General features: G+C 45.0%; 1 protein-coding gene across 1 annotated transcript in view; it reads right to left on the bottom strand.

The window, feature by feature from the left end:
• Nucleotides 1-13493, bottom strand: part of lrmda (leucine rich melanocyte differentiation associated) — a 206216-nt gene that overhangs the window by 64180 nt on the left and 128543 nt on the right. Inside the window, exons 3-4 of the mRNA XM_061087698.1 lie at nt 3980-4106; nt 2318-2457 (exon numbers count right to left, since the gene is read on the bottom strand). Coding sequence (XP_060943681.1) covers nt 2318-2457; nt 3980-4106 — 267 coding nt within the window. The remainder of the gene's footprint in view (nt 1-2317; nt 2458-3979; nt 4107-13493) is intronic.

Here is a 13493-nt window from a genome sequence, read left to right as displayed (position 1 = left end):
GGAGATAATTATAGAAGAAATCCATCTGATATGATTTGAAAGAAAAACATTAAACAAGAAGGATACAAAGTCTTACAACATTAAATATATCATTAAGACCTTAAATGACTTCTTCCAAGAACAGTATGATGGTAAAGACGAAACGGTTCTTTACACAGCTACAAGCTTATTTTCCAACGAGAGCACGAGTACTTATATATAAGAGGCACCCATTCACATCCTGTGCCCGCCTCCTTGTAAAAGGACTTTGTTCGGGGTATTTCAATGATGAAATGTGAAGATGCCCTTGGGAGACATGCAGAGAGGTTATTCTCCATAGGTAACCCACCATCACAGGGTCAGAGCAGATGACAAGGCTCTGTCAGCCAGTAGGGATATTAATGATTCAGCCCAACCGCAGAGGGAGGATAAGGGAGCGTAGGAGGGTGGGGGGGTAGGAGGGTAGCACAGATGATTGGGGACAAGAAAGATTCATGCACCTTTTCTTTTTCTTTATTTAAACATGTGTTGACATCAATATAATGTTTGCTTTTCTTGGAGTGGCTGCTGGGAAACAACACTTAGATATACTGGATTATCTTAACTCAAAGAAAAGAAATCGATATCCAAGCAAAGTTATGACTAGAGAAGTGAGAAAAGTGGTACATGTGAATTATTATAATAAATAACTCACTAACACCATTTTCTCCTTTGTTAAAGAAACTTAAAAGTTGTCCTTCTTGTTCCTTATATGTGTGCTCTGTGATTAACTTTTATCTTTACCAGAATCTCATTTTAACTGCGAGGGAATTCTTAGAAAACGTTTTAGATCCAAGAATTTTCTTCGAAATTCATCATGAGGAGCCACTTGTTTTAGTAGGAAGCTTGAGGCGCCTTTTCGTTTCTAAGATTATAGTACAAAATGTGTTACCAATTATTGATTATACTCAGAAATGAAAGAAAACAAAACAAAAGAAGAAAACAAAAGGTTTCGACACCGAGGGTAATTATTATGCAGCTGCCTTTATGGCGTTTGGGAAAAAGGTTGAGTGAACACAGAGTGCAGCTGATGGATGAGGGACCTCAGGCGCAAGCACTTTGATCTGCCACACGAGGAGATTGGACAAACCGATAACTCTGCTCGAGACAAGAAGCTAAATTGTCACATAAAAATATATGTTTATCTTTACACATCGCAGAGGCCGAAAGAAAAGACGCAGGTTGAGTTATAAACATTGTCTCGGCATATCTGGGTTCCTCAAACAAATTATTTTCAGAGGAGACCGTGTCCTATGAGCACAACCAGTAACACCTCGGAACATTTCGACTCTCGTGTTGTTGTAGTACCACAGACGGCCACAGAGCTTAAACAAAAACTGGCTAGCGTTTAACCTCCCTGCAGACGACACAATGCTGTGTGAATTAACGCTGCGTTTCTATGTCATTGCACTAATTGGAGCACCAATGCAACGCACCGGGGTTTTTCACTTGAGAGGCCGAGCGCTCCCGAGGCACCGGGCCGGGTATTTATTGCCCAAGGCCAGTGCTGTCACGACCTGCACACAGCCTAACCTTGTCAGACATGAAATCTGCATCACGCTCAAATTGATGTTTTACTATGTGACACATTATGAATATTACATTACAGGACTGTAGACACTGTCAGTCAAAACAGAACAGCTCCCCTCACCAGTAAAGATAAGCATGCGAGAGGAGGGGGAAGAAGGGGGGAGGAGAGGGAGGAAGAGAGGGAGGGAGAGCGTGAGTACGGGGTGAGGGGGGAGAAAGGGAGACAAAAAGAGAGAATAAAGATTATTCAAGAAAGGCAGGGGTTGGTAAATGATTAATAAGCAACACAGAGTCAGAAACAAGCACTTAGGGCTACAACAGACAAAAGAGCGTATGCTTTTCGCCTTTTATCGCATTTCATGTAAAGGACCCTGACAAATGGTGGTCATATTGCATGGCTTAAGGCCTGGCTTGATGTTTAATGCATCATGTGCTCGGGCAGGGCAGAGTAGTAAACACTCATTTGCGGTGGTGACTAGTCACACATGAAATCCATTTTGCAAACTGGAGTGTAGACCAGCCGGCTGACAAAGCTTTTAGAGTGATGTGGTTGAATCCGCCGCCTGCTTGTGAAATACAGGGGTCTGGATGTTCAAAAAAAAAAAAAAAAAACATTTCCAAAATCCATTACTTACAAAAAGCTATCACTTCCAATAGTGTCAAAAGTGTCGGACTGAAACTGTCTACACACCCATAACATTATCCACCCAGTTCTAGCTATTCCTTATTCACGTGTGACATCACCCCCAGTGCAGGTGTGGCCACTGACCTGTATCTCTGGTAGTCGTCCTCGTCCTTATCCAGGCTGACCAGCTGGTTGGGGCAGGCCTCATTTCCCAGCAGGCTTAGGTACTCCAGCGCCGGGGTCACGTCAGCCAAGTGTTCCAGCAGGGCCTCGATATCAGTCAGGTGTCAAAGGGCGGATGTCAAGGACCTAGCGCTGTTAATTACATTAGCATTTACTACCCGCGCCGCCCCTCCCCGGGCCCGTTCGCACTAAAACCCGTCACTGTCAAATTTACAGAGGTGCTCAAAGGGGGCTAGTCACTGGCTTTGTGAGACTGGGCAGACAGAGGGGCAATTTAAGGTGCAGGCTTTGGCATACAGCAGTGACACAATTTGGCTGCCGCTGCCGCCTCGCTCTCTTTCTCTCGATCTCTTTCATTTCCTAGGTGGCCGGGGTGCAGAACAGTGACAAAATGATGGATGCCCTGTGGTTCAAGCAGTCCGTGCTTCCCAGCCGAGCCGTGCCGTGGAAAAACTTTTTTGCGAAAAAACGTGGAAAAAACAAACAGCCCCTAAGCAGGCACATTCATCACTAATACATTCACTTGGAAAATTGAGCCCCAAAGTGTCAAAATACAACAGCGCTAATGCAGCGCTCCAGCTTGAAAATGGCACTGTGCCACGACAGGATGTACATAATTGGCCTATTAGCATGTGCCGACCACTTCACAACCGAACCCGGCGCACACAGTCCCAGACGCACACTTCAAGCAGCCCCAGTTTTAATGTTGACTCTGGCAGTGTGTGTGTGTGTGTGCGGATGTGTGTGTGAGAGAGTGAGCATCATTATCCAGTAGGATCTGCATAACCAGAGGAAAACAGGACACATTGCTAAACCTGTTCTGAAGCTCCGAGTGGAAGTTCACACATTTCTGACTGATCATAAACAGCCTCGCTCTGTGCCTGCGTGTCGAAGTGGTGGTGGGGGGGGGGGAGCTGCTGTGCCCGGCTCTGGTTTGAGCGTGTTTACACTGGGGGTGGCAACGAGTGTACACAGGGCTGTTATAATCAATGATGTGATCCTGTTCTAGATTGTTAAGTGACAAATCAAATAAACCCGTTCCATTTATTTTGGCGAGGTAAAGCGCTACAGTGGAGCACAATTCATCTGATTGTAAATTGATCAGACAAAATTTGCCCCCCTTTTTTAATTTGAAACCACTGATATTATCAAATGGGCGACATCGTTATTCTAGTTCATGTTTTATTCCCGGGATGTAATTTCAACCCAACACAATCTATTCTCTTTGAAAATGAAAAAAAAAAAACACATCTGCTGTGTTGACTCTGAAGTCTGACTCCACTAGAGGTCCCTGTGGTTCAGAAACTAGTCGTGTGTGTGTGTGTGTGTGGAGCTCAGTGACAGCCAACTTCTTCTGCTCTCTATTTGCAACACACACACACACACACACACACACACACACACACACACACACACACACACACACACACACACACACACACACACACACACACACACACACACACACACACACACACACACACACACACACACACACAAAAGCAGGCTGTATCAACACTGCGATGCGGGTGAAATAAACCTTATTCTAATGCCGACGCCTGTAATCTATGTCTGCTTAATTCAAATGGAAAGAGGGCCTGAGTGATTTGTTTGAAAGGATATGTGGTTCTTATTGAGTGTCAGGGTGTGGAGGTTGGGTAACCCGGGCAACCGCAGGTCATTTCCAAGCAGATTGTTGTCGACGACCAGCTCTTCCAGCTCAGTGAACACTTTGAGGCCCGCCAGTGACCTGCAATGACAAGGCAACAGGGAAACTGTTACGGCTCTACATCTGGTCGGATGCTACAGTGCAAGGAATAAATATTTCAGCCTCCCTCTCTTTCATACGCGGCGAGAGGAAGGGTCCGGGGGCCTGTCAGGGAAGTGAATGACAAGAATTAGTGGTGCTGAGCTCCCCTGGCATGGTGAGGCATCGTTCAGCGGCTGGCAGGATGAGGGATGGGGGTCACTTGTGAGTAGCCAGGATTCAAAACAAAAGGCTTCAGAAATGCGGCGGGCAGGATGAATTTGTCAATGTCTTGTGCCTCGAGGCGCCCAGTTTCGCCTGACCCTAACCCTCCATTCCCAAGACAAATCACTCTGTCACAGTTCACCTTCACTCCCCAGACACAAATTTAACTTGTCATCCATCATTTTCACAGAGGAACCGGAATACAGCCGCAATCACACATCGAATGGAAAGGAAACTTTTTTTTGTGTGTGTGTGCAACTGTAGGTTGTTAGGGGGGGTTAGTGTTGAGAGTTTAACATCAAACGGCTTCTGTATTCTTTTATTTATTTGATATAAGGAATTCGGCACTTCCGCTGCGTTTTATGACACGCTGCTCGGAGAGGTGAAAGGTCATCTCAACTCCTTGCCTCTCCCTCTCTCTCCCACACATACACATTCACACGGGCATAAAAATGATGGAGGGCGGTGTGCAGAGTAATGCGAGGGCCCTGCAAAGTTCAAGTTGTGGAAGGTGCACAGAGGCGATGTGTGTGTGTGTGTGTGTGTGTGTGTGTGTGTGTGTGTGTTGTCTAATCCTTCACACTGTCAGTACGCCATGTTTGAGTGTCCTAGGTGACTTTATTGACATTTAAATCTTCCAGAATATGACAAACACACACACACACACACACACACACACACACACACACACACACACACACACACACACACACACACACACACACACACACACACACACACACACACACACACACACACACACACACACACACACACACACACACACACACACACACAGCTTTCTCACAGCTTACAAAACTAATTCTAACACAGTTTCTAATTACATTACTTTTATATTCCAAGCTGTATTGTTGTCAACCATCCATTATAAATGTGTCTTTAGTTTTAAAAAAGCAGATAACCTTGACACTAACTATCTTTAATTCCAGTGAACAGTGTCACATTGACAGACTCCAGGTACAGTGAGGTCTGAACAGCTGCAGCATGAACTATTGCTCCTCGCTGGATCTGCCTTGTGTCATAACACACACAAACTTAGAGCCGTGTAAATATAATACCTTTATTATGACAATCTGCAAATGGAGAGCAATGATGGAAAACAAACAATGGAGGAGACGCTGCATATTGGCAAAAAGAAAAATGCTAAAAAGACAGATCTTCTTGTCCAGCTAATTGGTCACTGAGTAGCCATTTATCACTTCTAATTAGGGTTGCAAAATTCCGGGAATATTCAAAGTTGGAAACTTTCCATGGGAATTAACGGGAATTAACGGGAATAAACGGGAATATACGGGAATTAACGGGAATAAACTGGAAATGTTGTGGGTAATTTATACTAACTGTATTTACCTTGTTATATACTGACATAAATATAAACATTTTGTTTTGTCATAGGCTGATTTGAGCCCTGAGGAAACTTTGGGCACTTGACTATATGCTTCTGCATCGTTGTGTCATTCTTAACACAGGTCTTTGCCCAGTATTTGCAAATGTACACAGCCTTTCCTTCTACATTGGATGAGGTGAAATGTCTCCACACATGAGAGAGCTGCATTCCATACATCTTTAAAATAGAGTTTTGAATGATGTTTTTATTGCTCAGCGTTTAATTTGTGTATTTTTTTTTTTTTTTTTCAAAATTCCCCAAATTCCAGAGCTAAACTTCCCATGGAAACTTCCCATGGAAAGTTTCTGGAAACTTTCCGCCCCTTTGCAACCCTACTTCAAATGAGCCGGACCAACTGTTTTCTTGTCTTTTATGTTTCTCTCTCTCTCTCTTTTCTTTTACGCCCGATGAGCACCGGACTCCACCTCCACGTTCTCCCCGATCCAGAAACTCGCACAGACGCGAGCGGCGGACGTGCACCGGCAGCAACATTGAACTACAAAGCGAAACGACAAATCAGCGATTCATTGTTGACGTGCGAGCGAGGCGGACCGAGCCGCCGCATTTCAAAAAGACACGTCAACATTTTGCCAGACACGTACACTTGATACCCACATGCAGCAGCTAACCACAGCACCTAGCCGCTGTGCTCGGGAAGCCGCCGGCTGACAAGCTCTTATCAGGTCTGATTAATGCACTGGCAAGATGGATGAATAGAGAGATGTGCCAGTTTGATGAAATCCTTCTCTGTTTGCTTGTTGTTTTTTTTTTCTCTTCCCACGGAGCCTCACATTTATTAAAGCAAGGCCCGTTATGCATCAATATACTTAACACCACACACCCTGTTTGTCAGTGTGGGGAATTTACTGTTGTTTGCTTGGATTTGTTAAAACACAAACAATAACGCCCTTTTATGGGCCTTGTTCAAATTAAAATGTAGAAAAAAAAAAGTATTAGTGTATTTAAGTACTGAATAGACTACTGGCTGGATTTTGGTGGAACATGCAATTATTCTTCAAGTATAATCTACGTTAATGCGTAGTTGGGAAGGAATGTGTACCACAGTGGATTAACATTATTTTATTTGTTGTTAACAGAGGTTTGCTAACTAACTATTGCCACCTGTGTGTGTGTGTGTGTGTGTGTGTGTGTGTGTGTGTGTGTGTGTGTGTGTGTGTGTGTGTGTGTGCATGATGGGCTGCAGTCCTGTGGGTGATGTTATTAGCTGCTCGGTTAAAGGGAGCCGCATGGCACAGGGGGGAGCCTTATTAATTGTTGTTTTCATGTCACCACTGCTGCGTGCACTGGCTGATTTAATCAGTTAAATTCACAGCCAGGGGAGAGCCATCCAGCATTAACTACAGTGCAGGGATTGAACTTCTAATACTCTCCAGCTTTCTGTGCTCCCTCTGCAGATTTCCAGAGCCGGTTTCATTACTTTTTATAAGCTTTTCTTGTTTTTAATGTGCGGCTTGGAAAACTAACAAAGTTTAAGCAGTGCAGTAAAAGTACTTCACTTAAAAAAAAAAAAAAAAAGGAAAAAAAAAGAACAGCTTTCGCTTTTAACAAAACTAATGAGCATAATTGACTATGGTCCCAGTGCTCTATGATTTACTAACAGAGGCACAACACGTATATCATTAACAAACACTAAATAATTGGGATCTGTTTTGTTCCTAAAAAAAAAAGGACGGAAAATAATTCACCCTCACATCACACTGCATCACGTCACTGTACATATTTAAAAAAAATGTGATGTCATTACAGTAACGCAAGATCAAATGCTATCTGCATAAACCTTCAACTAACACGAGCGCGGCAGACAGAGATGGAGAGAGGCGATAGCTTTAACGAGGTGAGGCGATGAATCCTCTCCTTGTTAAGATAATTATGATCAGCCTCATTGTCAGAGCTAATACTTCACATGGGGCTGTCTTTACACTTTGACTACCACTTAGCCCGTGGAAGCTCAGCATCATACATCACGCGGCCCCGTGTGCATCAGCGTGTGTGAGCACATGCATGTGCAGGAACCCCTATGATCCACTAACATCCTGCCTGCTGAACACACAGGGTGCACGGACCAGTGTGTGGTTAAAGGGAGCATTGGGCTCGGCACAGGAAGCAAGGGGGGGAGGATGTGAGAAAAGCAGACAAGGACACTGGAGAGGAGACACCGACCCGGAGAGCAGTCCTGCCAGATCAATACACTGATACTAATGCAGACATAGTGATTGATAAACCACTGCTGACAACAGAGCGAAGAAAACTCTCGACCGTTATTGGCTGAAGTGTCAGTCACTCCTGCCAATGGTGTGTGCGTGTGCCATGTCAGATATCCTCAGGCAGCAAATGGATATGGCAGCTCCGGCTCTTTTACATGTGCTACAAAGTCCCTGCTGCATTTGAAGCTACATCAATCATAGTTGGCAATTTTTTTAGAACACAACAGGTCAAATTGGGAGTTTGTCTGAGTTGTGCATTAGAGCGTCGATGTAAAACAACCTCAGAGCCTTCTCTTTTTCCTCTTAGTGATCACAGAGGCAACATCCCTGCAGCGACCACTGAAATGCTAGAAAAGTTTCCAAGACCAACGTATATAAAAACCCACACAAACACTTTGATAAGCTGGAGAACCCCTGCAGCTGTAATCACAGTTAAAGGCCTGATGCCCTCTCAGAGGTCGCGACGGTGCAGGGAGGCAAGGCGCTGTTATACTAAACCGGAGGGGGGGGGGGAGCTGCAGAGCGACAGGCGCACTGACGTCCCGTTCAGAGGGCAACAGATAAATGTTTGATGAATTGACCAATACCGGGGCCGTGATGGCCTTCATATGTGCATAATGGACTATTCAGAGCACACTTCAGATTGCCTGCCAGGCTCAGGCCCAGTAATGAAGGAGAGAAGGATCTGGACCTGAGGAAGCCAGAGTGTGGACTGGCTTTAATAAACTTAATAAGAGAGGTTAGAGGAGGCGGGTCGGCTGCAGAGGGAGGACGGATGCTGGGGGAGACAGTCAGCTTGAAATAGTGAAGAAATATTCGGATGGCTCTTTGAACAGCAACATATCCTTCAGTGTTAATCCGTAATTCTCGGAATTATAAATATTACCGAATCCCCCATACTCTTGTTGTCCAAAGCAATCAACGTGAGTTAGTAGATGTTATTTAAAGCATTTCCAATGCTTATGTTTCCTCCGCAAACTAAAAACATACCTCTTCCGACTATACCTTGAATAAAAAAATAAAAAATAAATATATTTAAAAAAAAATGTACTAACAATTTTTGAAACTAACAATTTAGTAGCACTTAAATGGCACTTACTTATAGCATTTTGTAGTTTTGCTTTATTTTTGAAGAAATTGTACTTTCTTGATCCTTGCTGTTCTTGGTTTGTACCCTCGGGGTTGAACGCACTTATTGTAAGTCTCTTTGGATAAAAGCGTCAGCTAAATGAAATGTAAGGTAATGTAATTTTAAGACTGAAAGCTGAATAACATTATATTATAGAATATTCATAGTTATATATCATGTAATTATAATCACACGACAGCACCCAACTAGGAAATAGATCCAATTCTCATATGTTTTCCTTGTTTTATCAGAGAAAAAAATCGTAACTCGGATGCTAAAAGTGTCGTACGATATCCGATATCCAATTTGACAACAATACCAAATAAAAATAACCCACTGATACAAAAATGTGCCGCTATTCGAACGCAGCTGTATTTCATCACTCTTACCCTTTAACAAATACACAAATAAACATCCAAAAAATCAAAAAAAATCAAAACACTATCAGGATTAGCTCGTCGTAAATAAGACGACATTATCTGTAGAGCAAATTAATGCCCTGCAACCCTCCGAGCCCCCCCACCATCCTCCCCCCCATCCTCCCCCCCGCCCTGCCACCTCCACACTGCAGCACTGATCAGGTCGGTTCCAGCACTCTCCCCTCCAGCTACACTTTATGGCCCATACACGTCTGCGTACATGCATCTCTGATGGCGACGGTGAATTAGACTGTCATTATCTGTCTCTATCTCCCCCACAGCTCTCCCCCTTTCTCACCCACCACCCCCCCCTCCCCATCTCCCCTCCCGTGCAGACCGTCATTGCTCAGTGTGGCACTCCCTCTCTCTCTGTATTGCCAGGCCTCAGGTGGCAGTCATTTAAAGATCACACGTTCAGGACACACACACACACACACTCCCTCCCTGAATGCATGTCAATTCACACATGGGAAGGGGATTACACGTCTCCTCCCAGGCAGCTGCAAATTACTATTAATGGCAATGCAAATCATTAGAGTACGTTCGGTTGCCGCCAGCAAATCTCCTCTTTATGTACGTTCACTCTTAATCTGTTTTGTATGTTTTGCGCCATGCTCCCTCCCGATAGCCTGTGTGTGTAATAGCATCACCGGCTACAAAGCTGTCAATTGGAAGTGGCATGTCAGATTGAACTTTACACACAGTTACATCATTTTGTGCTCAAATAAAATAAAAATCTTTTAAGAGAACATAAACAAATTCACGCAAGAAAAAAAAATCGGTGAAACATAATGAGCGACGTTCTTTGTTGATGGAGAAGTTAAATATCACTGCTCATTACGTCACGCGTGCAGATTAAATTGTGGGAAGTGTCTACACCATGGTGTGCGTCTGTCGAACATTTAAAGCCAGGCCCCTGTGTGTTTGAATGATAATACCGCTGTGGATCCCGCGGCGTCTGATTTATAGACCCCCCCCCCGTGGATATTCCTGCTGAGTGTGTGAGGTTAATATTCTCTCTCAATGTCATTAGCGCTGGCAGAGGGGCTGAGAGTACTGTGAATCAGACGGGGGACTGATCCTGTCAATTTACACCCCCCCCACACACACACCCACCCACACCCACACAGAGCCAGGGCCAGATAAAATCAAAGCCACTGTACTGAGGTCAGCATCACCTGGCCTCATGCTTCCCCTTGAATCTCCGCCGCTCCGTCTGATTAACGACCCGGGATCAACCCTGGCCGGGGGATAAGAACTTGACAGACATTCCTGTCAGGTCCGACCTCATAAGCCTTGCTTGACCCCGGTTTGGCCCGGGATGAAGTCTAAGCTCCAACAAGGACCCGACTGAGAGCTGGGAGACAAGAGTCGCCTCTTTCCCTTTTACAGCGAAGAGAGAAAATAGAGAGATCCCGGCACAAAGGTGGACGTCTCTCTCTTTCTTAAAAGTTTCAGCGAGTGAGATTTGTTGCACGGCTCGACAGAGCGACGGCGGCTTCCAAATGTACGACACTAAACTGTGCAATGTGTGAGATACGTCTTCAAACAAGGGCGGGAGGAGAGCAGTGTGCGGGGGGGGTGGGGGGGGTTGAGGCTGAGCTCCAACACAACACTTCCCTCGTCATAGTGGCTGCAGCGCGCTCAGAGCACAGCCATGCGTCTTGTGAGTGTTTGTATTGAAAGATTAGTTGTCTATCCACATGACAAACACCCTCCTCCTTCAGTGAGCGCGAGCTGGAAATCAATTCACTGATGGCATCTCAGTCAGTGAGGACATCAATGCAGCACAAACAAGCACACACACGCACACGCTCACGCGCACGCACACACACACAAGCTCTCATGCATGCTGCACCCGGCTCACACATTCTTTAAATGTATATAATACTGTAAAATTACAGTGACAGGGTCAGTCAGCCACGGGATATCGCAATAAGTGTGACTCAGGTTGAACAATGGGTTTGTCACGAAGAAAAAGGACACAAATAAATCCTATATGTACTGAGTGAGAATGAGCGACTGGAAATTAACTCATGTGCTAATGCAAACGTAAGAACAACAAACATTCAAATCCTACATGTGATCTGTGAGGACGAATCCCTCAGTGCCCGTCTGACTGTACACGCTGTCATTACAGTGTTCAGGGTCAGCGCCTGTCAACGTCTCCCTGAGAGGGGGGGGGGGGGAGCCATCCTGCATTACGTCTGAGTGAGTTCAACTGTCAACTGCCAGCCATTTGTATGCCTCAGCATCCACCTAATAGCAAATAATCACTACCCTGCGCTCTCTTCATGGCAAATGATCGATGTTGTCTTGAAGTCTGATGGATGACCCTGCCACAGTGATGTCCAGGCATGCATTAAAAACCACCTCTATGAAATGCCTGTCAGTCTGATGAAGCGGCGCACACACACACACACACACACACACACACAGACACACACACAGACAAATCACACGGCTGTGCACACGCTGACAGTGAGGAATGAACACACACAGATAAAGGAGAAAATGAACCGAGTGGAGGGGAAAAAGCTGTGATTCAATCCAAACAATTAGAAAAAGGAGGGAAAAAAAACGAAACAAAAAGTTAATTCCTTCATATTAGTGGGAAATTTCGTAATGTGACAGGACCCGCGGTGTGATTGGTTGACAGCATTACAAGAGGTAGACTGCTCGAGTACCACCTGGGATGCTTCTTCTCCTTCTCTCACCCCCCATCATCCACCTCTCCAACACACAAACAGCTCCCCATTACCCCTCAGTGTTCAGATTAAAATGCACAGCACCGCCGTCCTTTGATCTCCCGCTTGCTGACACAAATCCTTTCAAGCCTCAACATTTTCCTGCAAAGGTAATTAGTGCTAATTAAAAAGTTTCGAAAGCGGTCTACGGCGGCTGTCGACGCTGCTGCTGCTGCTGCTTGCCTGGGCGCACCCTCCGTCAGATTACCCATCTACCCCCCCCTCCCCGGGTCATACGGATGTGTGTTGTCAGCTGCGATCCCGCCTCCTCCTCTGTAAAAGGATCCCGCGTAAAAAACAGACGACACCGGTGAGCCCAGAACGTTTGCAGAGGCGGGGTTGAAATCTGGGAGCCCAGTCAGGGGTCTAACTGGTGGTTGTACCCCCCCGTGATAAAACGTGTGCTCCGCAGGAGAACGTGTAATGGCACATGTAACAAATACAAATACCCCTACAAATAGAACAGGTGTAGTCTTTAATTGGGATATCCTGGCTTGGAGGGGGCGCTTGTAAACACGGAGTAATTAACTTGATAAGGGATTTCAATTTGCTGAAAATATCACTGCGGAGAAACACATCATTTAGAACGAGCTGCGATTTGCATAACGATAACAAACCCAAAGACTCCAAATTCTTGTGGCATGATGAATAAATACATTAGTGATTAAAGAACTTCCTGTTTAGCGTGACTCTAATAACGTGGGACGAAGATACAACTTGCGCATTCTAACTAACGGCGCTGTGATTCATTCAGCGGCCGACCTCACTGCTTTCATCAAGCAGTTATTATGATATAATTAGCCGCCTTTCTAGGATATTATTAAGTGGCTCGCTGAGTGTCAGGTACAGAGGCGTCTCAGAAATGACACACACACACACACACACACAAACACACACAAAGCAATAATGCTCCACAATGTTTCAGAGAGATAATTACATAATATCAGCATGGAGAGCAAGCAGAAAAGTGATAATTAGACAAGTTTTCCTGCCAATTAAAATATCAAACCTGGTAGGGTTCTCTTTTCAGAGAGATATAGAGCTCACTTCATTCCCATTCACGACACAATACGACTATATTGCTCATGTACAATCTTCATAGGTAAATCAATATAACTGCAGCGATATTATACCAACATTGACCTCTCGTGTATGTTTCCAGTGCAGCTTACCACACCATTAGACGCTGGAAGGCTTCCAGGGCCTTTGAAAGCCGGCAGGGTAATGAGTGTGTTGA

The sequence above is a fragment of the Limanda limanda genome, chromosome 15, assembly GCF_963576545.1.
Source record: "Limanda limanda chromosome 15, fLimLim1.1, whole genome shotgun sequence".
NCBI classification, from domain to species: Eukaryota; Metazoa; Chordata; class Actinopteri; order Pleuronectiformes; family Pleuronectidae; genus Limanda; species Limanda limanda.
The sequence above is the reverse complement of the archived record's forward strand: the minus strand, read 5'-3'. Positions and strand labels throughout refer to the sequence as shown.